Source organism: Erithacus rubecula, assembly GCF_903797595.1.
Source record: "Erithacus rubecula genome assembly, chromosome: 3".
Lineage (NCBI taxonomy): Eukaryota > Metazoa > Chordata > Aves > Passeriformes > Muscicapidae > Erithacus > Erithacus rubecula.
In genome coordinates this window covers 20,794,234-20,821,552 of record NC_136689.1, presented here as the reverse complement: position 1 = coordinate 20,821,552, position 27,319 = coordinate 20,794,234, and the positions used below count along the sequence as shown (strand labels likewise).

The window sequence follows — 27,319 nt, the reverse complement described above, 5'->3', positions numbered from 1 at the left end:
TCAACACTAGAGAAAGAGGTGGAAAAGATGGAAAGACAAAATGACAGGGCAAGAAAACGAGAGACATACTGTTCTAAGAGTGTTTTCAGTGGTTCTCAGTATGTGTCTTCCATCATTTTTCTTAGCTAAGATAGTCTTTAAAAGCCACATGTATTACAACCAACTTAGATACAGAAACATTCACTTACTTTCACCCCAGATATATTTGCATTGCCTGTCCCTGGTTTTACATCTTCCTCCAAAGCAAATACCCTAGTAAGACAGAAAAAAATACAGAAAATATTTCAAATTACTTGATTTTCCAAAATATGTATTTCTTTAATATAAAGATTAGCCACATGCTTTATATTGAGGCAACTAATATGTGATTCTATCTTCTTTTCATTCAAAATATGACTAGCACCCAAAACTCATAAATGTTAGCAGAACTGTCCCAGGTGACTTCCAAAGACTTAAAACAAAATCTATAAAAAGCAATCTATAACAGCAGAAAGAATGTAAAACTAACTGAAGTCCTAATTACCTGTCTGTTATCACATGAATATCCATCCATTTTATGAATATTAGGAGAACACTATAGAAAGAGAAAATAAGCAATAGATCATAGATCAGACAAGCATGAAAGCAAAGTATACAACAAAAGTCATATGAAAAATTATTTCAATATCATTCTGGTTTTTTTCAGCATCAACAAATTTAACACCATTTTAATCACCACACTATACAAAACATTCATAATGATTTTTAGATTACAGGTGGGGGTTTTTGTCTCATGAATAGAAGACATAAAAATCACCTGGCTAGAATTTCCTGTGCAGTTCTCTGCAATATCACAATCATTCACTGCTTCCCGACACAAAACTCCTTTAGGTTCAAACTAGAAAAAAAAGCACAGAAAATTAGTGTCAGTTTCTTTATATCTTGCCTTAAATGCAATGCTTCCAAAATAAAAAAAGGGAAATATTCACATGCTGATTGAATTAGGAAGTCTCTCCTTTCCCTGCTGTGTATGCTGCACCACTCAAGCCATTTATTGGTGCACTGGTATCACTCTCTGAGGCACCCCCTCCCAAGAGCATGGATTGTGGGGCCAAGCAAAAGTCTCTCCTGGGGCAGAAGACCCCTGTGAGTGTCCAAACCAGCACTGCAGTGGCTGGCAGCATTATCCTACCAGGTCACTGCGTCTTTTTGTGACTATTTTACTCTTTACAGAATAGGAGTCATCCTGATCTTCTCTCTAGGGATGAAGAGCACCACAGAGCTCTATGTATAAACACTTAGGTTATTTTAATCCCCCATCATTGTTGAAGAACAGGAACTATTAATAAATGCACTGAATTCTGTATAGTTTGACACCATTTACTAAGAGACTGGGTATTTAACAATGAAAAGTGTACCAGTGACCTAATATAGGCATTCTGGCTAAAGAATTATGTGCTAAGTCTTAAAACCTGGAAAAGAGGGAAGACAATTCATTTGAGGCAATTTTTAGTGTTTCTGGTCATGGACATATTACAGACTCCTTATTTTTCCTCAAGTTTTTCTTAAGACTGTAATAGCCAGGTCATTTTGCAGGCCTGTGACTTTTTTTGGTTTTTTGGATCTGCATGCATATACATTTTTGGGGGACAATTGATAGCTCCACAGCTGGTGTGAATGGGCACAAATCAGTGGAAGAACTAGACTATGGCTCTTTCTCAACCCTCAGCTTCTTTTTTCTACCAGTCACTGAAAAAATGCAGACAGACACTAACCTTATCAGAGACACTACAGCATTCTGGGATGTATAATCCCATGTAATGCTTGCAATCCCTCCTTCACTCCTGCTTTCAGGCAGGATATTATAGGAGAAGGTAACCCAAGTTTGGGAGCTATTATATACAGTACTTTTGAGCTGTCCTGATAAACAGCTCCTAGGGATGGATGTTCTGTACAATTCTACTTTTCTGTTCATTCACTCACCCTTGCCACTCTGTAAGTAGCTAAATCCTTTTCCCATTTGGAAAAAAAAAAAGATAGGTGTACAAAAGCTTTGTTTTGTTCTGATAGTCTTAAATGTGATGCCTCTATGACTTGGATTCTTAAGCAAAACTTACCCACACTGGCAATCTGCTGATTTTTTTTTTATATTATCTTAAAAATGAATGTGTTTAGAGAAATGTGGTCTATTCCAACCTAATCTGTGCTTTTTCTTTTTTTAACATTAGGATGAGTACAAAGTCAAGAATGTGGTCCACAGTTATTATTAATGATACTCCTAAGGAAATTAAACTCTCAAATGTGCACAGACAAAGATAAAAGTATAACACACAGTACAGCACAGTTTTAACTACATTAATACTAATAATCTTTATTACTAAATGAGTACAAACAACTATTTGAAGTCATATTTAGCAGGCCTCCTTTACAGTCCTGATCTGGTTAAACCTCCTTTTACTATTTACTGATGTATCAAGGAGAATAACTTACAGTTTACATAGGGCTTGATTCCCTTTACTCAATGGGATTTCAGTCAGTCCAAACAAAAGGAGACACAGAGAGACCAAAATTAAACTGAAGTCAGGTGTCTTTCAGATGAATCCTTCTCAGTAATTCTGCTGGCTGCACTTTTGTGTTTTTTACTATATCCTCCCCTCAGACACTGTGTGGTATGATTTTCCCATTCAGTCTCATGGGGCAAATGCAGAGCAACACATCTGGCACTGGGAGTGGCACACGGATGAGGAGGTGCATGGTTCACAGAATGACAGAATGGTTGGGGTTGGGAGGGACCTTAAAGATCAGTTAGCTCCAACTCCACTGCCATGGGCAGGAACACCTTCCACTTGCTCAAAGACCCATCAAACCTGGCCTTGGTCTCTTCCAGAGATGAGGCATCCACAGATTCTCGACTCGTTACAGTGCCTCACCATTCTCATAGTGAAAAAACAAGGACATCTAATGAAACCTTTATGGTTAATCTATCCTTTAAGCAAGGATGTCTAATGAGATCTCATAGAACTTCAACCTGATTCGAACTTGTCTGAAACTGGAAGGATTAAATTTACCTCTGCATTTGATGACAGTCCCTGCCCCAAAAAGCCAAGCCTAAAATACAGAGTACAGCCTGAGAAAAATCAAATTTCAGCCAGTTTTAAAAGGTAAGCTTTCAGAAGAGTAATCACAAGGTTGCAAGGGAAAACTCAGGTGCTGTAGTGCCTGCAGCCACCTGGATGCATTCCCAGCAGGCTGCTGCAGTGGAGGTCACTGCCCTTACCCGGCACTTGCGACAGCAGAGCCCGTTGCTGCACTGGGAGCCCGCGGTCAGGGTGCAGGTATTGCAGCACTCTCCTCCTTCACTGGCACACTCCTGAGCAACACACACACACAGAGAACAGAATACGTGGGAAAAGCACATGAACCCCAAGCTCTTATTACTTCTTAGCACGCTACCTGAATGGATTTTTATCCATTCCTTTAGACACCTAGAAAAAGGCATACATTTGTGGGGCATGAAACCGCTGCCTCCTGTGCAAGATAGAAAATATTTTTTTCTAATTTCATATTGTCAACCATTAAATACTAACATCTTAGCACTGACCAGTGTTTCCATCTATGAAAATGCTTGCTTTCTTGTCTTTGAATGTCTCATTCTGCACAAGCAGCTATTACTATGAATCCTTGGGCACACAACCTTCACCCTGTTTGTCTTCCTCCACTTATCATTAACAGCAGCAATGTGCAGTACCAACTCTTGGACAAGTCTAGTTGCTAATTTAAAGTACACTGCACTTACCGCTATTGTCCCACAGTCACATTCCTCTCCATCTTCCACAAAGCCATTGCCACATTCTGGAGGATCCAGAAGCTGCATGGAAATTCAGAAATCAAAGGGCATGTCTCTTTTTAAGGGAATCATTGTCATATTTGCTCTGTGCAGCATGGTTTTTAAGCCAGAACTCAAAGTGCATTAACTGAAAAACAGTACCCATGACTCAGGGAGACACAGAACTGACACAGCTGACACAAGTAAAGAGTACAGAGAATGAGCACTCCTAAAAATTGATACAGCAGTGCTGCTGAGGCATATGGTATCTTCTGTGCATAGGTGTCAGCTTTACAGTAAATTTGGTTTGAGTAGAAGTTACATTGAAAAGCAAAAGGTGTGACAATAAAGGGAAAAAAAAATAAAGATATGACAATTTCATTGTCTTCACAGCAGTTGCAATTGCTGTTGGAGTTCAAGTGACAAGGGCTGAAAGGTTAAAGCCTGCACTGTAAGTTCAGAAATATTAGCCATAAAAATTAGTCCTTTTATGTGGCTCAGAAATGCTTGGGAAAGAGAGAGACTAGGGTTTTTTATCAGTTTTTGTTGCAGTAGGATTTTTATTTCCATTTTCCTCTACCACAGTTGGGAACTTTCTGCAGTTTTCTATAAGTATGTATTGCAGGCAGATGTGCACAGGAGGTGTTGCTGATGAGATTTCCTCCCTCTTCTTTCAGTCTTCCTGCTGGACTGTAACTTAAGAGATCAAAATCTGTGTATTTGTATGCCATAACCTCTTCTAATGGACACTTAGTTTCTGTTCTTTCCAGTTCAATTTTTTCTGTCTTCCTAAAATTTTTAAAGGTAGCTTTTCTAAAAGAAAACTTTTTTTATTTTTTCCCTTTGGACACAAGAAAACATAATCGTAGCTTTTATTACATAAATGAGAAGGCATTTAAGTGCATCACCAGACTAAAATTTTGCACATCATCCTTTGAGTTCTCCAACTAAACTAGGACCGTTCCAAAATCACTCTGCTCCTGAGCCATCTGCACAAGTGCATTGTACACAGTGTAGAGCATTTCTCACTGGCTGCTGCCTTTCTGTCAGGAGCCCACAGGATGGAGCATCACCCCACGTACTTCACTGTGCCACAAACCACAGCCTGGCACAGACTGATGTGCTATAATTAGATCCCCTATTGAAATGGAAATTGGACTGCAGCATGCAAAGCATATGTAGAGTTTAACATAAAATGTATGCAAGCCTTTAGAATTATTTAAGAGTTGTTAAAACTGCTTATTTCCTATGTATTTTTCCAGACATCTTAATTTCTTCAAAATCTCTCAGTGTGCTGCACAACAGGGACAAGGAGATAGCAGTAACAGAGCATTCTGCCTTGAAATATTGGGCCAATTTACTGTAGTACACAAGGACAGCTAAAAACAAAATCGAAGAAAAAAACCAAACACTACAAGCAAATTTGATAATCTTTCCCCAAAGTCATATCATTTATCCATTCATTTGAAAAGAGCATATGTTCAGTCTGCTCCAGCAGCCATTGATGTAATTTTTGGGATTATAGCTGATCTAAGAATGGAGCACTGCCAAACACTGCACCTTGTCACATCAGCTTTCCTTTACCTCATAGTGTTTGAAAAACAAAAACAAGTTTGTGTCTCATCACCCTTGCTAGGAAACACATCTTTGACAGCTTTGTTAATTAGACAGACATCCATTGACAAAAGCTTTAAACCAACCCAAACCACAACACATAAAAGCCACTAAATCACCCTGGCTTCCACATCTAACTCAAATTCCTGCATGCCATCAAAAAAACCCCTAAAGTGCTGCCAAACTAAATTGAAAGGAGAGTAATTGGGGTTTTTCCAAGTGACAGATGTGCAAATGAACACAATCACTAAAGCAAAACCAAGTAAGACACATTACATGATATAAACAATGCACTTGGCAAGTAAATAAATCTACCAGTGTTTCTGGATGGAAAAATGCAAACTTCTAAAACTCAGGTACATTTTAAATAAGAAATTATACATCTTATTAATGAATTACAGTGCTTTCTCTCCGCTTTTAATAATATACTCTTTCATCAAAAGAGACCTTTAAGAGACAAGCAGGCTCAGCTTGTCCAGATTTGATGTTTTCTCCTCCCTTAACTTCTATTGAAATTCTGTGGTTGTCAGAAGATGCACTTTTTCTGAGGTTCACCAGAAGGAACATGCATCATTCCTGAATTGATTTTCTTCTCTTTTACATCTGTGACCACCTCAGTTATCAGATAAGTCTTTTTTTCCACATTGGACTGTCTTTCTGCCTTAGCCTCTTTCCTTTGCTTGTTGAAAGACAGCTATTAAATACAGGTTAATATTAATTATGTATAGAAAAGAGTCAAGATCATTAACCTGCTTGCTTTACATTTTAACACATGCTTCAGTAAATGGAGCAGGAATATATTGAAACTGCTGCAAATCCTCCATTGCAGAGCTCTTGTAAATGCAAAATGGTATTGTATTCACAATATTCAGAAAAAATTTTGTGAGACATGATTCTTGATCAGAGGCTGTGGATACTCTACTGGACATGACACCATTTTATTAGAAATTTACTTGAAAGTAATTTCTAAACTACTACAAACTAAAATAATCTACTTATATTCATGTGTTACCAGAATTAGAACTTAGAAGGAACTTAGAAAGAACCAGAACTATCGAAACTATAGATGTTTTTTCCAACATTATAATTTTCATTTTTCTTGGTTTCATCAAAATTAGCAATAGAATAGAAATAACATTCAACATTAATGTAATGCTTACTTTGGTTGGTTTATTGAAAAGGCAGGCTCCACCTCCATTGTTTAAAAATTCATTATACTCTTCAATATCACACTCAGAGAACTTGCTTGGAAGATAGTACCTAACAGAATAAGGTAGAAGGATTACTTTCTCTGATGCTTTTTACACTGTATTTTGTTTTTTCAAAAGAGAAGACATATAATGTTATACTTCAGAAAAATAATGGAAACGTGCTGTTCAGAGTCAGGGTGACTATCTGTTTGTAAGTCTATATAATTTGAATATCCTTCCAGTATATAATAAGGAAATTTCAACAACGACACAGAGCTCATGGAATGTGAGAGGTCTAGAATATTTCTCTAAGTTTTTACATGCCAAACAGCACAAGTCTGATTACAGTGTGCAGTTTGCACAAGCATGACTTGTTCCACTAACAGGCCTGATGTCAGAAATACATTTATTTCCTCCCATACAAACTGCAGGAGATAGCTTATAGTTTATCTCTTAGAAGAAATGGTTCCCCTGACCCACGGAATTTTTATATAATAGAGTTAATGCCATTTTAAACATGCTTCTAACAAACAACACCTAACATTTCAGCTTCCCTCTGTCATGTGTCCCACTCAGTAAATTTCAATTGAGTACAGAGTGCCCCTGAGACACAGGGACCCACCTAAAAACAATGTGATTCAGAGAATCTTTGCATGGATCCTTTCCACAGGGAAATAACTTTTCCCAAGGTAAATGCAGTGATCTTTATATTCAGGTCCATAGTCATTAAAGTACTTATGCTTGAGGGAGATTTTGGAGTCCCAAGGGCTTTCCTCTATCAGCTCACCATTGGATATAAAAATATTAGCCAAAGTGCTATCCTGTACTGCTGGGAGAGATAGCTTCCAAAACATAATTGGATTTTTCCATCTGTAATGCTCATGAATTAGGTCTAAATGCTACAGAGGTTGTGGATTTCACCAAAGTTCAGCAATAAGCTAGGTAAATACAAGGCTTTTTCATGTATCAAATTATTTGAGAAGTTTGAACTTCAGATAAAGAATTTAAAGGCCTTAACATGTGAATTTATAACTTTTCTAAGAATAAAAAATGCCTCTCAGACTGGCTTTTTAACTTCCTGAAAATCAGAAAAACCCTATCAGGTATGTTTTCAGCTATAGTAAGGTGAAAAGAGCACACATTTGCACTTTCAAAGAGTTTTGAATAAACATACTTTTTTGCTCAAAAATGTCCTTACCACAAAGTTATTGTGAAAATTTGTGGATCCATTCAATATTAATTAAAAATTGAGCCCTGTCTATATCTAAAACTAGAATACAAGGTAATTAATATCTAAAACTAGGCTACAATGTAATTCATATGCATGATAAAAGACAGGCCTGTAATAAAAAGTGTTAGGGTCTGAATATACTTCAGAAGGCATCAAATTTCATCCAGCAGCAAAACTTTGCTGATTCTCCAATGACAGCACACATGAGTATGAGCATACTCAGCCTCCAATGGGGGCAGTCTTTCTAACAATGTCACACAAACTTGGTGATAAAAAATTATATAGATAAAAGATTTCAACAAAAACACTGAAAATGAGACAAGCCTCAGAAATTTGACTGTGGAATTTCAAGAACTGGGGTGTGTCATTGTTTCCACAACTCAATAGCAAACTTGCATGAGAAAATAAGCTACACCTGCTTCTGCCTCTCTGCAAGGACCTGGCTTGACTGTTGAGCCTTGTGTTTTCCAAGTAAAATCTGCATTCATCAAAAATCCTCACATGCCCCTTTCATTAGGGGCATTTCACTTATTCTCATATTTCTTTGGAAGTGTCTCTGTATGATATATACCTAATACTTTACTTTCTGAAAACTGAGTCATCAAAAAGATTCTGCTGAACCACCAAAGAGTTTTCACACACTTCCTTTATGTCACTGTATGAAGAACATGACTTTTCTCTAGTGAAATGTCTTACCCCATGTCTCCCATTATGCATCCAGACCACATGTCCTCACATTTACACTCACCTGGCAAAAAAAAAAAAAAAATTAAAAAAAAGATAAAAAGTTACATCTTGAGTCTTGTGAGTCACAAAGTAATACAATTCTTATCACAAAAAGCACAAGTTGAAAAGAATTATTTTCTGGTTTATTGCACACTTTAGTTTAAGTGTATCAGTGCACCTTGCCAAATTTTTTTAAAACTCTAAATGACTCAGTGCAATCCTGAGTTTTGAAAATATATCCTGTTTTTCTTTTCTTCTCTTAAAGAAAACTGCAGTGTTAACCTTCAGCACTTGTAAATCATCAGTCAGCTTTCTCATTTTCTCCTGTGTGATGATACTCATTTCCCAAATTTTCAGAGTTTAAAAAAAAGAATCATTTTACTTTTCAAATTTCAGTTCTCTTCTTTGACTATGGTAATGTGATTTTGAAAATCTCCCCTTGAAAAACCCCAAACAATAATTCAGATTTAAAAAAAAGCATGGAATGATCCATGAACACAAGGGTAGTACAGCAGGATCAATCACTTCTTCCTCTGTACTCCCTCCCTCCCTTCTTCCTTCCCCTGCCTGTCTCCCTTCCCCATGTAACTCCCTTCAGCCCTGCCAGATGGGATCACTTTGCTCTGATCTCAATCCTCCTCTTTCAAAGCTGTGTCTTGCTGTAATTTCAGCAGAAATGCTTTCCACTTGCACGTTCCATAACTTCGCTTACTGTACACATGAACATCAGTTTATTGCTTACATTTTAAAAGCACAACTAGAAAGGAAATGAAGCTCTGTCTAACAATTGTATTCTCCTATCTCCATACCAAAACAGTGTCCTGCCCCTCTCAGCCATAAAGGGAATCACCACTATTACAAGTTTTACTTTTACCCTGCCCCTACACCTACTCAAAAATGAGTACTGAACATGTCTGTAGGATAGAGCATCTGTCCTACATTTTCAAAATACATAGTATTTTGAAAAATAGTTTTACATAATCTGCAACAAAACCCCTTTAAATGCTGATGTATCTCTGCATTATATATTGTCTTTACAATGGCTGAAAAGAAATTCACTCATCAATTTTAAACTAAAGCTGCATAAACACACACAATCCAGTAAATCTGCACTCCAGTTCATTATTTAAATTGTTTCAAAACTGTATTTTTATTTTAACCAATATCAAGCTGGGACTTCATATAACATGAAAATGGGAGGGCAAGGTGTTTGTTGTGGGCACAATGGTGGAGATTAAAGCATTGCAGGTAAACAGGGAAATCTAAGTAGCTGAATATCAAGGTTACAGCAGAGAAATGGTAACAGTAGGGTAGCAAATACTGGAAATTCAGGTAATCTACAGGAGAAATAGGGGATTTGGGTAATCTACAAATAAGGAAATCAATCAAGGAAAACAGATAAAAAGTTGTATTGTTAAAACTGTTGTATATAACAGTACTGAGGAGGCTCCTCACTATCCCCAGATCTAATAATGTATATTCCCACCCTTGTGTCATAAGATGGCAGCCATTTGGTCTGTGGGTGAGACACCAGTCTCCCTGAAATGAATGGAAGTGGCAAGCACCTCTATGGTTTATTTTGGATGGAATGGTGACACCAGTGCCATTGGGAATTACGAGCAGGGGGTACAGGAAAGATACTGAGAAGATCCTTCACTTTTAAAGATTTTTCTCTTGAGACAGAGTTAACAAGCAAATAAAATTACCACTTAGAAGTTTTCTTCTGTCTGAGAAAATGCCAATGTTTTGGGCCAAGGTCTGTGCCAGAGTAACTGCCATTAAGTCTGGCTTTCCAAACTGAAAGAAACAAGCAAGGTAGGAAAAGTAATCAGTAACACACAGGTATCTCAGATTCAAGTGAAGCTTTTCTCATATCATGGCAAAAAAGGCAAAATCAGATACATAGTGTTAGAATTCTTACTTCAGGGTAGCTAGATGAAAACTAAACACTGGCTTATAAACAGGCTAAGTAAGAGAAAATCTGTTTCTTTCTTGGAACTGTAGCTGGAAATATGAATGAGAGAATATTGCAGAATTTGCTTAAAAGTGTATATGAAGTATATTGACTTCATTCACTCATCACACTTCATTGATGTGTTCCTTCTGTAGAGCTGCACTAAGATTCCACATCAGAAAAAAAAAGCAAAATATTTTAAGGAACACGTATGCACTGATAAATTCCATGCAGATAAATTTCCACCACTTTTGCTCATACCAGTACCCCCACCTACCTCATTCACACCTCCACCTTTAAGCAAGGAGCAGATTCCACCAGTGTGGGCTACTCCACTTCGACTGCTCTGAAATCGACTCCCCCTTTGACAAAAACAAAAAGAAAAGGAAGTTTACCCTGCTCAGTCCATGAGTTTTGCACCTGCTTATTCCAGTATCTACCCTTCTGATTTACAAAGGAGAAGCTGACATTTGCAAATGCTGGATGCCACCACTATGCTGCAAACTATGCAAAAATAGATGGGAAAACAGATAACCACTCACAAACTTCACATGAGAAGCTATCTCCAGAAAACTTACCATCTTCCCTCCTCCTTTTCAGACTACCTAATATAAGAAGAATGGGACTAGTTTGCCAAACCACTTGGATCTGCCCAGCCTCTTGCTTCTTGACATTTCACTGCAGCAAGTGCCTTCAGCTGGCACATGCTCCATGCAGAGTTCAGGAGAGGCCACCATGCTCCCAGTGCACAGGACTAGTGAAATGACACGTGTCTAACTGGGCAGTGCTGATGTGGTAAAACTCAAGGGGAGATGCATTAGCAGAAGATGCTGAGGTAGGTGAAAACTCCTACAGATGCATTCAGAGCCTAAATCTAATCACCTCTTTGGTGCTGACCACATCATGAATGATTGCCGGGTACTTGAGAAAAAATACACCCTGCTCCAACTGAGAGCACTGATCCATCCAACAAACTATTTTCCTCAGGTGAGAAGAGAAGAGCATCAAGAAGGATCACAATGGGCTAACTGCACCAAAGGTGGAAGCTTATTTGTAACCACTGTACCATCACACCAGCTCCCCCCTCTCCTCCCAGCTTAGCTGTGCTTCACTCAGACACAATTTCAGAAACTGCTGTTTCTAAGCTATCTATGAGTGCAATACCACACACACCATTGGTGGTGGTGCTATGGATAGCACTGGAAGCAGCATCACAGTGATAGCCAGAGTCCCAGCCACAGGTCAAATTGGGCTCTCTTTTGTCCTAGTCAATCCACACACATTTACAAGAACCACACTTCCCCCCTCAAAGACTTTACAATGTCACCAGAGAAGAAACTTGAAGGATATGAGAAAATCTGATTCCCATTTTAGAGATAAAGATCTGAGACAGAAACCAAAATCTGCAAGCACCACTTGCAGATCTTACCAGATTTCTTCAAGGCAGAAATCAATGGCAGTAATTAAGTACATGCAAAAATTCTGAGGGTGGATACTGGGCTTGGGTATCCTGGAACACTACTGAAGTCATGTGAAGTGAGGTGTTTAGGTCAAGTTTATTCTTACAGGCTCTTAAAACAGTCAGCAGGGAGAAAAAAGGAATCCAACAGAGATATTCATCTGGTATGTCTTGTGTGGATCAAAAATCGCAGCCATGTATCTCTCCTGTATTTTTGTAAATATATTTTATTATATAAATCTTATTAAGATATTTAGAGAAAATAACATTCCTCTCAGTATTCTTGTAGCTCAAATGTCTTGGGAGAACAAACTGTTTTAAGGATCTGAAACACTTCAGTAATCCTGCAGTGTGCGGGTCATTCAATAAAGTAAAGCAGGCCACAGTGCACTTAAGCAGAAAGTCTCATTGGTTTCAAAACAAATGCTCTGCCTTTAAATAATCCATGCTCTACTGCCAAAGAAGCCAGCCTCTGAGGTGGAACCATGCATGACTCTTCAGATAGCTGCACTTGTGGGGTGGGTGATTGCACAGAGTAACAAAGGATTAGAGCGCATGCAGCTCAGGCTTAGTGTGTTAAAACTAAAATAAGAGTCAAACCTCTAGTTGCACTAGCAGCCAGCTTGTGCATTAATTTTTTTTCCCACCTCCCCATCCAAAACATTATTTTCTGAGTTATTGTGGATTACACACACAACAGAAAGGAGATACATCAGCCACTCATGAGAAGCAGCCCCCAAGGAAGGAAAAAAACCCAGTAATAAAATATCACACAAGGTTACGTACGAAAAAAGGTGAACTGCGTCACTTTTCTCTCTGATAAAATCCCTCCTATATTTCATAAACTCACGTAGAGTCACCAAGGGGTTTTCAGATATGGTGAACTTGTTATCAGTAGCCCAGGTTTCCATGGCAACCAACACTATCCTGGTGTTAAGTTGTTCTTTATATATCTAGTACATTAACAGAATGAACAAATATATTATGTCAAATAGAACAAAGGTGAGGTTTACCCCTTTTTTGTAATAGCTTGCATTTTTACATAGCTAAATATTTAGCTTATTCTGGCACACTTTACATTCTTGATGGTGATTTTATCTCCCTTAAAACCAAAAAACATAAAAACCAAGTAAATCCAGATTTTTAGGCTTAATTCTTCAATCAGTTCTCTTAGCCTTCTTAGTCTACACAGGCAGAGGTACAAAGAAGAGAATTGTGAGTTTTGAAAAATTACTACATTCCAAATAGTTCAAAGATTTGAAATTAATGGGTCTTTTATAACAGCCAGCCCACCCAATGACACACAAGGGCCCTCTTGTGTGGAATAAAGATCTATAAAGCTGTGGTTTCCACTGTTATATATGTCTACAGAAGTATTTCAACTCATGCTGGCTGAAACACAAAGAAAAGGACCATCTTTTCAATGCTGAGTTAACACTCCACACCAAATACTTTCAAGCATTTTGTTCTTCTAGTAATACTTTTCTTTTTCTAATACTTTTCTGCAGTGAGTCAGCAGCTTCTCTGATTAGCATCATAAATATAACCCACAAAGTTCACCTGTATGTCCCTATTCTAACTCATTTACTCATGCATACTTTTTCTGGAGAAATTTTAATGCATTAGAATTTCAGATTGCCTTTTGGGTTTGAAGTCATCAAAACAGGGACCCTGTGCTAAAAATTGTCATATCTAAGGTAGTCTTTAAAACTCAGACTCAAGGGACCAATCCAGCAGGATACTTAAATGCTTAAAGCCACAAAATAAAACTCCTCTGATGCTCTATGTTAGACAAAGGCTTTATAGGTGAATGATTGTGGTTCTAGAGGAAAATTTGTAATCTTCACATACATTATATTGTTATACCATGAACTGACAACTCCTGCATCTGTCAGGAGAATCTTATGACTCATCTCACACGTAAAAGAACATATAGTTGAGTGATACTTACTAAATCTGCCATATTCACAACTGATTTAGCATAGCTGTTGGTATGGCCGACTGACAAGCGGTGCTTTTTACACTGTGAAACAAGCACAGATCAGCAACATGTACAGATTTCAGAAAAACAAGGTCCATTTCCAAAATACCATGAAGTAAAAAGCAATTATACCAATAATAAAGCCTCTGTGCAAGGTTTTTTCTCTTGTGCTGAGTTTAATGCTAATAACCAATAGCAGAAAATTGCCCAGAAATGTACATTACTGATACACTTCACAACAGCTGTTGTGAGGATGTATGAATTCCTCTTCAGAAAGTACCCTAGGATTCTTTACTGGAAAATGATATAAGAACAGGAACATTCTGTTACTGTCTTCATTATCATTATTGTTGGCAATTTTAAAATTAATCATAAATGCCAATGCAGAAATTAGCAGCAAAAACTTCCATAGCTGAGACTCCTTAAGATGTGTTATCCCAGAAGTCTGCATTCATGTTTTAATCTATCAGCTTCCCTTTTTTTTTCAATTTTCTCTCTTTAGCTGCTCTCTGGCTTTCTTCTTGTACAGTTTCACACTCCTATGTCACAGTAACTGGTTCAAACCAATTCAGCACTCAGACTCCAATGGCACCTCTACTGAAATTTGTAATGCACTTATAAAAATGGCAATGGAAACAACTGTCCAGATACTCCTATTTGCAGGAAAAAAAAAAAAAAAAAAAAAGAGTTATGAATGAGCATCATGGGCATGAAAGTCACAGGTATCTCAGACGAATTTAAGACAAAGTGCACAAGATTTTCAGAAATGTTTCACCATCTTGTGCCTCATGATGCTTGATTTTGGAATGCAAATTGTCAGTATTTTCTTGAAGTTAGGATCTTTTAGTAGGCAAGAAATTTCCCACAATTGGGGTGTAGGAAAGGAATCCTTTCAAGCAGGAATGAGGGGGGGAAAACACCAAAACCAGGAAAGGAAGTTAAGCCCACAGCAAATGGTATTTCCTTCTCACAGGAGAAAAATTATTTAGCTTCTTTGATCACTGGCATTTATCTCAGAGAATAAATTCCTAACTAGACTGACTCTTGCAGTAGTTGTGATTAGACAAAATTAAGAAACATTGGCCTTGAAGAAAATCTGCCAGAACAGATAGGATCCCAAGGGAAAAGTTGTGGCTTCAGGGCTTTAGGATCAATCACAGTCACACTGATTTAAGGAATTTTCATCCAATATTATTCATTTTAAACCAAGAATACCTTCCTGTGTTCACCAAACTGAGCTGGTGGAGGAGTACACTAAGGACAGTGGCACACTACTTGTGCACTTGTACACTCTCATGTCTATTTTTGCCAGTTCAGGTATTACATGAGAGAATTGCTGCATAATACAGAAGAAGTAGACAAGATACACAGAAATATTTGGATTTTTAAGCCATAAGGGACCATAAAATTATCTAATGTCACCAGTCAGATGGGCACTAATGGGCTGAACTTTATCTAGTTACTTCAAGAGCAATTCCATTGTTTGTGTTTGAAGCTACCTTTGAACACTGCAAGTGATGGAGAATTTGCCATTTCCTTTGATCTTTCCTTCATTAGATGATTAATAATATCTTCACTGACATCAATCTGGGCTTTTTCCCACTTGAATGAGTCTGGCTTTTCTTCAATACACTGTTACCATGCCTCTTTCCACTATGTTAAAAACTCCACTGTATTCTCCCAGAGAAAGGATAAAGTTTAACCAAATAATTTTCACTATGTTGATTGAGATGTATCAAAAAAATCTAGTCACTATTAATCTCCCCGTTCTCAACAGCTGCTGCACAATTGAAATAACTGCATTATGGATTGCTGAGTGCCTGTTACTAAGACAAATGCTCAGGAAAGCCAGAAAGAAAATCACCAGCTTAAGTCACACTGACATTAGTTACTTTCTGATCCTTATCTCTGATCCTCATCTCTGATCCTCAGGCATTCTTGGTGAAATTAACTTGCCATAATTCAAAACCAACTTCATCAGTGGTTAATAAGACCATAATATCTTCTATTAAGGACATACTGAATTTATTCTGGCCTCATAATTTTCTTATTGTTAAGCTGTCTGGATAAATCAAGACAATTTGATGCTAATTGTAAGATGATGAAATGTGTCAGTCTTACCATTAGATGATCATTTACAATCATCAACTCAATGTATTTTGTTTCTTCTTCAACTTTACGTGGAATCTGACGAATCTATAGAGAGAATGCAGCTCTAAGAGAGTCTGGCAATACAGAGAGAGTAACAAACATCTGCACTTAGTAGCTTCCCCACTTTAATAAACAGGGAATGAAGTTTCTGTTTAGAATATTTATTTTGAAACAAAATAAAGTGACATAAACTAGCTATTTGACACTATTGCAACATAAAAAATATATAGATTTATTATGGGAGTTTCTGATAAAACTATACTAAAAAAAAATATTTTAACTACTTTTTCATTTGCAATGCAGCAGTATTTTAAAATTTCTTAACTCATCAGGTAGGCAATGTCCAAGAGAACCTATCAATGTTTAGCTTATAATAGATATTTCTTTTTGTATTAGCTGTATTGATATAGAGATCTCATGCCAAAGCAGCAGGACCAGCAGGACTCCATCTGGACAAATTAACTCAGCAGACATGAAACAAACTCGATGGCATATTCCTTATAAACAAGCATATTGGCACATACCTGCCTTTTCCTTCTTTTGTGTCTTGGCCTTACAACAAAATTCTGTGATGTAGTATTCATCTGCCAGAACTCTAAGCAGAAAACACAGACAGATACATTGAATATTTACAAAAATATAGCCCAGCAATTAGTGACCCTGATGCAACGTGACAGTAGTATGGCATTCCTCAGCACTTCAGCATACAAATGCAGCAACAACTCATTTTTTCAAGTTTCCAGCTAGAAGGGAGGCAAGAATACAGATGCTTCCCAGTAACAGGGCTCTTATTAAAAACTCTACTAGTGATAATCTGGGTCTGTTGAAACAGATGATCTGTGGGTGTCACGCTTCAGAAAGCACAGCAGATGTTCTATGCCAAAACTCCACCAATACTGGGCATGAAATATTATTAGCATAGTTCTTCCATGGAGTGAATCACATTTTTGGGAATTCAGCAGACATTCACAGAGCTCTTGCAACAGCTACCTAAATTAATAAGAAGAGCATGGAAGGCAGAATTAATGCTTTAAGACGATTATATTCACAAAGCAAAATATGTCAGAGTTGGGAGAAACCCCATGAGATTTTGGCAATGCTCACTAACAAACATAATATTCCTCCCTGCTAATCCCTCTGTGTCTTTAACTTCTTAAACCTCTAATCATAAGCATCAAGTAGTTTATTCTTTTGCCAAACCCTTTTTACCAAATGTATTACCAGCCCCTCATGGAAAAGGACACATTATAAACTAAGCAGAAGACAGCACATACTCTCACCTTTTCAAATGTCCAAGAAATTTTCCATCTTTGATTTTAGATTCATGGTCCCTGCCTCTCTTTTCCCTACACAAAATAAAGCTCTTCCCTTATCTTGTATAAATGAGTCTGTGATTCTCATAACCCCAAGAAGATCTTTCTTTTATTCATGCAAATCAAATGTTTGCAGTTGCTTAGTTTGTAATATATCTTTCTCCTTTTGCAGCTTTCCCTCTTTTGTGCTCTCTGCAGCTTTGGACATCCTTTCAGTTTCAAGGAACTGAAAACTTTTCAGTGTTGCAGTGATTTTACCAGTCCTGCAGAGAAGTAAATAGTCCTATAGTGTTTCTAGAGCATCCTTATACTGCTATAGAGTTGATGGAGCTGTGTAAATTAAGGTACTTCCAGTTCACATATCTTTGTACACAACTTCTGCTTCTTTTACAAATTCCTGACCAGCACAGGTTGCTGGCATGACAGGAAAATTTTTCACAGCTTCACTTCCTGCTGTACATTAATTGTACAATTCCTGCATGAGGTTCAAAAATAAGATTAAAAACCATGCTGATCGGAATTTGATAGGGCTGCAATATCATCAAAATCTTAAAGCACAGAGCTGAGTTGCCCATCTGACAAGGCATTGCCAGGCCCAAGTGATAATCTTAATCAGGAGTGGCAAATTGCTAATAAACCAGGAAAACAAAGACTGACTAACTGGTATTGTCTTGGGCAAATTGGGTCTATAGTGTCATTTTGGTATGTGAGGTTTGCAGATATCTTTTCATGGAGCAACCTGGAGAATCACAGGTGCTTAAAAAACGTTATCATGGTTACACCAATGCACTAGAGGACTTTTTTTAGAAAAGAGACCAAGAATAAATTAAATTATACCCAAACTCCTTATTTATTGCCTAAAGACCAGCAGACTCTTGAGCTTGCAATGATGAGAAACTGAATCTTGAAAACCTTTCTACAATGTTTGATTGTTGTGATTGATTTTTTGAAGTACTACAACAAAATTATTATTAGCAGTAGAAAGCACTGGCATATGTCATCATAACTACTCTCATAATTTATAAATTTTATCAAAGCATAATTTTGATTATGCTTTATGTATGTCAATTAGTTTAAACTGTTCTGGTGCCTGGATCTCAACCTGTCATTTTTGGTTTTATAACACACACAAGGAAACTGGTAAAAATAACACTTTTTAATAAATAAAATCATAATTTAGAATATATATATATATATATATAAGATCTCTATATAGGGTTAACTTTACCAGCAAATGCGATTATTTTACCCACAGTCAGAAGTCAGTCATCTCTAAGGGAAACAATGCAGCCATTAACATTAACACATCAACACACATTAACACTGCCTTATAATTCACAAGATGGATCAATGCACATAGGTTGCATTTCCAGCCAAGGACCCTCAGGCAAAAGAACATAACCAGTAAAATCACAGAGAATGTTGTTAGTTGAGGGAGCCTAGCAGGTATTTTGATGGGGATATAATACTTTGAAAAAATGTAATGAAGATTCACAGAATCATAGAATCATCTTGGCTGGAAAAGATTGCAAAAATCAAGTCCACCCATAAACTTAATACTGCCAAGTCCCATTAAACCACATTCCTATGTGTTGTATCTACATGTTTTCTATGTGATCCCAAAAGAAAAGGACATCTGTTATGTATTATTTGAAAAATAGTACCTTTGACAACATATTGTTATCTAAAACCATGCCAGGGCATTGTAGATCTCAACAGAGATTGTGAGAAAAAACAGTCTAGTAAATACAAAGTCAAATGCTCTAAGCATGCCAAGTCAGCTGTCCAAGCTTCCTTATTTAAAATCCTCATTATTCCTCAGATCATTGCAAAATACAGTACAATAAATTCTTTTCAGCTTGTGGGTTTGTTTTTTTTTTTTTTTTTTTTAATACCCAGAGAGCAAAGGAATGTATAAAGTACATTCTATTGAACCATGATATCATAGTGTGTGCTTTTACTATCTCTTATACTGAGTAATCCCTATCACTTGACCTTTTTTTCCCTTTGTAACACCAGTATTGAAGCTGGTGATCTATCCAGTTCATTCCTAATGCAGTGGAAATGCTGAGTGGAAATCTTACCATACACACACACACTCTTCTAAAGATAAGAGAAAAATCTTGGCTTCACAGAAAATCTCCTTAGGCCAGTCAAATTGATAAATTATGAGAGTAATTATGATGACATAGGCCAGCACAGTGCTTTGTACTGCTAATAATAATTTTGTTGTAGTACTTAAAAAAACCAATTACAACAATACTATTAGCAATTAATTGCCAATATTATTTGAATTTTAGAAAAGTCAAGACACCAGTCAGACCTCTCCAGACCGGCAAGGAAGAAGCAGAGCTACTGGTTGAGTTCTCATCCTCTGGAACTGTGACTATGCATGGAGGATGACTTCCAGACAGAGATAAATTGAATAATCACAGGCAAAGAAAAATGGTGGGTTTCCTAATGAGGACATATTATTATACATGTACTGTAATTGTCATACAAACATCAGAAAAACCTTTTCAACCAATTTTACAAAAACAAGTATGGGCATGTGGGAGAGTTGACTGTGAATTAAAGTCTATTTCTCCATACATGGGATCCTAAACATAATGTGATGGAAGTTTAGCACTCTGTACCTCTTATCCACATTCCAAATACTTGCATAACTGAGAAGACTAGCACTCTGCAACTGAATTTCCTTTTTAACCTTTTCTGCAATCCTGGGATTCAAATTCAATCTAGATGGCAGCACGTACCATTATGTCACATGCTGGGCTTTGTACAGCAAAGCCAGCAACTATTTGTTATCTACAGTAAAATCAAAACTGTACAAGCATGTCTGGATTTTTGTGGGAAAAGCAAATAAACAAAACAAGGCTGTGAGGTCCTAGTTTGACCTTTTTTTTTAAATCAAGAAGCTTTGGTGGAGGTGAAACTGGGGTATTTACTTGCAATTAATGCCTTTTAATAATTTTAAAAGCAGAAAGCAATTTTATTCCAAAATCTTGAAAACATAAAATTTTGCTATTAGCAAATCTTATAAAACATCTTATAGATAGTAAGTACAAACACTAGCAATGTCTTAGTTTAACAACTTGAGGCAGATTTATTTTTAACCCAGCATTGATTGCATTATTACAATCTTTTGAATTATATGTCCTCAAGAAAATGTGATAAATTATTTACTTTATTATTTCACCTAATGTTCATTAAATTGCTCTCATTGCACTACCATCTCTGCAAGCACAGCAATATGCATGGTACATGTGTAAGGTGTGATACCCAGGCAGCTTTGTGACACAGAGGTCAATGCCTTGCACAAAAGTCATGAGCCTTTTGTGCTCATGTCCCTGCATCCCAACATTGCCTCTACCTGGCCTGGGCAATCATCATCATAGGACAGGAGGCAACAAGCTGGGACACTGTTTTGTTTAGATTCAGACAGTTTCCTTCTCTTCAGAACTGAAATTAAGGCAACCCAGCTGTAGGAATTTCCTTTCTTTTTTTCTTTTTTTCTTTTTTTTTTTTTTTTCTTAATCACTCCCTGCATGATTCTACTTTGCTTAACAGCTGGCAAACCTGCAGAAACTGTGCTCCAGGGATGGACCCATCTGTGTGCAGTACTCAGCACCCTAAGATCTCAGATCCAAATGTTACCAGAGGACAAATAGTTTGTAACAAGATGGCCAAACATCTGTAACACTCCTGAAGTCTGGAGATGGTTTCTACCAAAATGTCAGTGCCTATGAAGGACAGTTATTTATCTAGGATATTTGTTGTAGAGCAGGAAAATGCATCTGTAAACTGGCAAATCCTTGACAGAATAGGGATATGTCATAAATACTGCAATTTTAGCTTCAATTAACAAGTCAGCCTCTCAGATTAAACCAATTTTGTTAAAAAACCTTTCTGCCTCCACACACAACATGAGCATTCATCCCTACAAGCACTTGAAACCACTTCTGCCTCCATATTTATTTGCACTGAAATGCATGGCCCTCATCATTGCAGTGCTGTGAAAGATGCTGATCAGGCTGCTGATGAGAGTCACTGAACTGCAATGACATTTGGCAACTTCTTGTCTCCTAGACTCATGCTCACTCTGTGGACTCACCCTGTATCTCAAAAAAGGAAAAACCCCTGAAGAGTTATCAACCACCATCAACATGGTGTTTATTTTCACACATCTAGGCTACCTCAGTCCTTTCTTCTCTACCACTATTAGCACATAATCCAGCCCACAGACCACGAGAAACACATATCACAGCATGAAGGTCCAGGAGAGGTTTCATTCATTGGTTTCAGGGCTTTTACATCACTTCAGATTCCGTTCCTGTGCTTTCACTGTTTCAAAATGGGGGGTTTTTCCAGTGTTTTTTATTCAATTGGGTAAAAGAAAGTGTATATATATAATAAAACCATTTAGTCTCAGATGATCTATCAAATATAATCAATAAATTTGGCCTTAGATTAAAACACTCAGTAAGTCATGAATATTAAAAAATCATACCAGACGTCAGGTCAGCTGAAGGAAATTCAAACAACTTGGATTTGTAAACAGAGTGGAAATGGAAGTCATCCTGAAAGAGTAAATAATTGTGCATATTACATCAGGAAAAATTAGCCCATCTCATGAGATTAAACAGACAATTCCAAAAGTTCTTGTTACCCAACACTACACCAGTGAACAACATGCAAGTTGCAAGGCACCATTACTCTACATTCTTCTTTTCCCAACTGCAATGTGATGGTTAATGCCACATTTAATCACCTTTTATATCTGAGTACCTCAAACACAGTGGCTCTGCACACAGAGCTAGGCTTAATTTAAGCTCACAGAGCTTCTCAGGGAGAGTCAATGAGAGTCCCAGGAGCAGCTGAACTGGAGTCACGGATGAGCCAGGAGGAGAGTGGTGTAACAAACCCAGAGCAGAAAGTGCCAGAGGAGGGGACTGGGCATTCCCAGGCTCTGCTGCCAGCTCCAAGGGACCCTCCTCTAGAGCTGCAGTGCTCTACAGCCAAGTGCTGCAGAGCACACACACACAGACACACCACTGCCCCACTTTTGGAGGTCTGCTTTGGTCTGTGAATGTGGAGTCTCACATTCAAGGTTAATGAGTTGGGAATGAGGGGATGACCCTTTGGTCCCTCAGCCTTATGCCTACCCTGCACCCTTGGATGACTATACTCAAAAAACACAGCAGAACTTCTGTAATTTCTACTTACATCTGATGTGTAGTTTTCATCTGGTTCAATAAGGTAAGTATGATTTCCATCATAGAACATCCCACTGTCAAGAGCAGGAAATGCAAATATAGATTTAAATAAACAAACAGTAGTGCAACATGAAAGTAACTTCTTAAAGTTAATATACTTTAAAAATTTAAATATTTGGGAAAGGAAGAGATTAAAATGGTTTGCTGAATGCAAATCTGGATCAATCATTTGTTTCTTCACTTCAGAAAGATTTTCTCCATAAAATTTCTTCTTTCTCCCCTCTACAATACATATAAACACAAAATGGACTAATCTAACCAACTGAAAATCCAGTATAAAGTCCTTGCTCTTATGCAGGGGATATCTACCTGCAACAGATAAATAAGGGACCTGTCTTTAAGAGCATATATTTGGAACTTCTGCATAACCTTCCCCAAATAAAAATGGTATCAAAACGAATTTAATTATCCTTAGGTTTTAATGAGTTTCTTATTAACTCTTTCCTTAGCATTTTATTTAAAGAAAGTGTTGATACAAATATTACTCCGTAAGGGCAGCAAAACAAAGGTTATTTCTTATATCAGTACATTCTTATCTTCAACCAAACCAGAATATTTTATAATTTTGCCTTTACACACACACACATACACACATTTGGAATTAGGCTGTATCAGCATGTCCCTTTCAAAGGGCCACTACTAAGGTGTTTAAGCCTGGCCCTGAATATGACCTGTAGGTTCAAACTTGACACATTGCACACAACAACAACACCATGAAAGCAAGATTATCTATTTACTTACATCACTGTTAAAAACACCCAAAACAAATAGGAATTAGAGAAAAAAAAAAAAAGAAAAAAGAAAAAAAAAAAAGCTGATACTTTTTCTTTTTTACTTATGAAGCATTTTTTATCAGCAAAATGGACATTGCCAGAAGTAAACTGGGTTACTGACTGCATATCATATATCAAGCATGAGCATAACTACATATGCATACTTGATAACTACAATGCAAAGCTGTTTCACCTTTCAAATTACATGTGTCTATTCTTTAGAAAGAAATATAGTTTAAGCAAAATATTCTAGCATCTGCTGAAACTTCTTTGCTTGGAACAGAGACGAGATTGGGGAAGATCCTGTAGGTCTTTATCAGGAAAAACTTCCTTCCCTCTAATTGCAACTTTAGTTAAGCAGAGTCTGCAGGTTGAAGCGCTGTCAACTTCTAGTGATAGTGTTGCCCCAGCAGCACTGACCTCTGATCAAGCCACTCAGCAGTGACAAGATAAAAGCCACATCTGACCTACAGACCTGACCAGCCCACTCACAGGATTCACGGCTCTTTCCCAACCAGCCGGCACAGACCCCGTGTGCTCTGAATAAACCACACGCTCACGGGTGTGTAGAAGAGACAGCAGAACGTGTCAAGAGCCTGCATGTGGACGGCGTGCGCTCTTCAGGCAGTCACACCTGCAGCGTGAGAGCGGGATTCCCGGCAGCGCCGGCAGTGCGTGCGCTCGCCAGCAGCCGGCAGCAGGATCCCAGCCGTGCCCAGCCGTGCCGAGCCGTGCCCAGCCGTGCCGAGCCGTGCCCGAGCCGTGCCCAGCCGTGCCCGAGCCGTGCCGAGCCGTGCTGAGCCGTGCCCGCCGCAGCTCACGGACATCCCGGCAGCCGCAAAGCTTCCTTGTGCCAGCTCGCAGGGAGCCGCGGCTGCTGCCAGTCCCACGGGAAACAAACACAACCAGCATCCAAGCAAAATGGCCTGCGCCAAGTCAGGGCTGCCGAGATACATTTGTCATTAGCCAAGTCATTAAGAAGGCATCCATAATTTCAGGTGTTCTGTCAGCCAGATGTGATCGATTTAACCGATAAAAGGAAGGACACAAACAAGGCATTACTAAAAGAAGAACTAATAATTTAGGATTAGAAAAACCCAGCATTTTTTCACACATACAAAATATTCTGCTGTTACTGTCTGAGATCTAGAGGTACTAATATGCAAAAGAGACTGGCATGACCTTTAGGAATATGAAGCTTGTTATTCTCTTATAGGCATCTATTCTGTCTTACGTGCTTCCTAAAACTCATGAAAGCAAAGCTGCTGCCCCACAAACCTTACAGAAGACAATTCCCCCCAGCAAGATACTCCAAACTGTGTTTGAAGCTGAGGAGCTCTGATTGCCAGTGTGAGTTTCTAGTAATTACTTATCATTTAAAATCAAATGTGTAGGAGCTAGTTGCAATGATGGAAATGCAGTGTCAAAGAATGAGTTTAATTCAGCTCAGGAAACATTACTTTCTCATACAGGATGCTTGAAATACCAGCCTGATTAGAGTAAGCTTGAGTGAAAGAACTCAGCTGAAACTTTATTATATCAGGGGGAAAAAATGGAGGGGTGGGGGGGAAGGAGGCAGGGAGATACCTCTCAAGAGAGAGCTGAATTGTACAATGACAAAAATGCATCATTCATCGTGTGACTTTAGAAGGGACCAATTTGGATATCAGGCCATTTAAGAATACAGAGCAGCAGAACAGCCAGTTTTAAGCATAAACTCACAAAAAGAGGGCAGGGAAAGACCTATGAGGGCTCTCCTTCTTTCCTGCTTTTTCTCTTGGGAGTTAACAGGGGCCAAGACCTAATGGATCACTGCTAATGGAAGCCATGCAGTGGCTCAGGATGCATTAGGAAGTTACTATTTTTAGGCTCCCTGACCATACTTCAAGCTGGGCTCAAGTTGCTTGAGCTGCACAGCTGTAAATCAGACAAGTGCAAGGATGACAAGTCTTCTGCATGCATTCTCCAATTCATAACAAAGAATGTATAACTGGAAAATAAAGACACTGCTCAAATAAAAGTACTTATATGATTGACAGCAAAACTATATACAGAATAGTTGTAGATGGACAATAGGCTGAAGAAGATTTCCATCAGCTAAACCCTGATTCCACAGTAAAAGGTAAAGCTCACATCATCTCCACACAGGCTCACTTGGTGCCATGACTTTTCAATCTCATGTCAGTATTAGAAGTGCTGAGATCCTGTAATTCCCAGATGTGACAGGCACTTGGTTGATCTTTAAACCTGACTAGCATCATTTCATAGTGTCAAAGTAGACAGGTCCAAAATCTGTACAATCCATACACAGCTTCATGTAACCTTCAGCTGACAGAGGCTTTAATCATATTTTAAGTAAAATTATGCACTTCAAATAGGAATTATTGCATATTTTCTTCTAGATTTTTCAATATTTACTATATGTAAGGTATTACCCCATACAAACATCTTAAGGCCAGAAATTCTGTCTAAAAAAATGGACAGTGCAAGATAAATTCTAAACTGGCATTTTCTTTGTAGAGACTAGAAAATAAATAAAGTATACATCATTATAGCAACAAGAAAATAATATAACTTCCAAATAATTTATTTGCATTGTTTTTATTCATGCAGAATGTTTTCAACTACTTCTACTCTGCTATCTCTATAATAAATTATCTTAAAACAATACTTGATCACTGCCATAAGTTCTCAGTTTAGAAAAAAAAGGAAATTCTGAGGATTGTTGATTACTTAATATTGGTGACAAACTAGTAGGAAAATAAATAGCACTTATTTTACTATATACATGTATTATTTTACTGTAAACAACTTGATTTTGCTTAAAAGAGTAATAAACAAAGGTCAGTAAAAACAAAGCAGCAGACTTACTGTAATCCATGGCATGTGGACAAGGCAACAAATGATACAGGATTTCCTCGGATTTTTCCCTGATAATAGCAATGTTCTCCTCCCTGAAATTGGAAATTGAGACTGTAAATCCTTGGGACATTCCACAGCATCACACTCCATCCTGTCAAAGACTGCTTTTTCATAAACACATTGCCAAGCCATTGACATGCACCAAGAATTGACTATCACTCATAGGGGTGTTCATCCCATCTTCTTTGAGCCCTGGTTTGGGACTTAGACAAACACTATCATCTTGACACTTGAAATACACCAAATACAAATACACCAAATGGTGTATTTCACAATGAAATCCCTGACATCCTGAGATGGGTTTCAGAGACAAATTACTCCAGAGGAGCTCATCTTTCTTCATTGACTAGAAAAAGAGTTGAAAGTAGGGGCTTAGACTCAACATCTGCTCTGCACATGACTACATCAGACAGGATGAGCTCTGCTCTGAGGCTAAGGCAATTTCCTTCTTCTGAGGAGAAAGTATGCTAACAAAATAATAATAATGCTTGATTAGGAAAAAAAAAAGATCAAATCAGAAGTAGTCACTAGTGCTCTAATACTAATGGAAACTCTAAGAACAACTTAGTGAAGAAATACAATGAAAATGAATGTTTGCCTCTTCTCTCCTGCAAATAAAATGTATACCTTTCAAATAAAATCCAGCAGACTCTACTCAAAAAATCCCTTCTGGTTTCACTGATAGGGATGTAAGCCATACTGCACATGCAATAAATTTACTCAGTATTTCAAAGTATTTGTATGCAAAATTAGAAAAACAATTCAAACATCCCTTAAATTCTCACTGGCACCTACTCTTCAGAAGAAGTTACCTACTAGTGTCTCATCAAATTCATCTATGCTGTAATGCACTAACATGGGTTAAAGGACTATGAAGGAGATTTTTAGTAATTTTCTTTTCTAATAGCATTTATTTGCAAATAC

At 37.7% G+C, this 27,319-nt stretch overlaps 1 protein-coding gene across 6 annotated transcripts in view; it reads right to left on the bottom strand.

Moving 5' to 3' along the window:
* ADAM22 (ADAM metallopeptidase domain 22) overlaps positions 1 to 27,319 on the bottom strand; it is a 123,705-nt gene that overhangs the window by 26,700 nt on the left and 69,686 nt on the right. For all 6 annotated transcript variants that reach the window (XM_079302487.1, XM_079302489.1, XM_079302491.1 and 3 more), the window contains exons 5-20: positions 26,345 to 26,427; positions 22,651 to 22,714; positions 21,935 to 22,004; positions 16,636 to 16,706; positions 16,082 to 16,156; positions 13,931 to 14,002; positions 12,766 to 12,932; positions 10,798 to 10,882; positions 10,273 to 10,363; positions 8,537 to 8,588; positions 6,580 to 6,679; positions 3,776 to 3,847; positions 3,257 to 3,349; positions 797 to 877; positions 524 to 574; positions 189 to 252 (exon numbers count right to left, since the gene is read on the bottom strand). In XM_079302487.1, the coding sequence (XP_079158613.1) occupies positions 189 to 252; positions 524 to 574; positions 797 to 877; positions 3,257 to 3,349; positions 3,776 to 3,847; positions 6,580 to 6,679; positions 8,537 to 8,588; positions 10,273 to 10,363; positions 10,798 to 10,882; positions 12,766 to 12,932; positions 13,931 to 14,002; positions 16,082 to 16,156; positions 16,636 to 16,706; positions 21,935 to 22,004; positions 22,651 to 22,714; positions 26,345 to 26,427 (1,291 nt within the window). The remainder of the gene's footprint in view (positions 1 to 188; positions 253 to 523; positions 575 to 796; positions 878 to 3,256; positions 3,350 to 3,775; positions 3,848 to 6,579; positions 6,680 to 8,536; positions 8,589 to 10,272; positions 10,364 to 10,797; positions 10,883 to 12,765; positions 12,933 to 13,930; positions 14,003 to 16,081; positions 16,157 to 16,635; positions 16,707 to 21,934; positions 22,005 to 22,650; positions 22,715 to 26,344; positions 26,428 to 27,319) is intronic.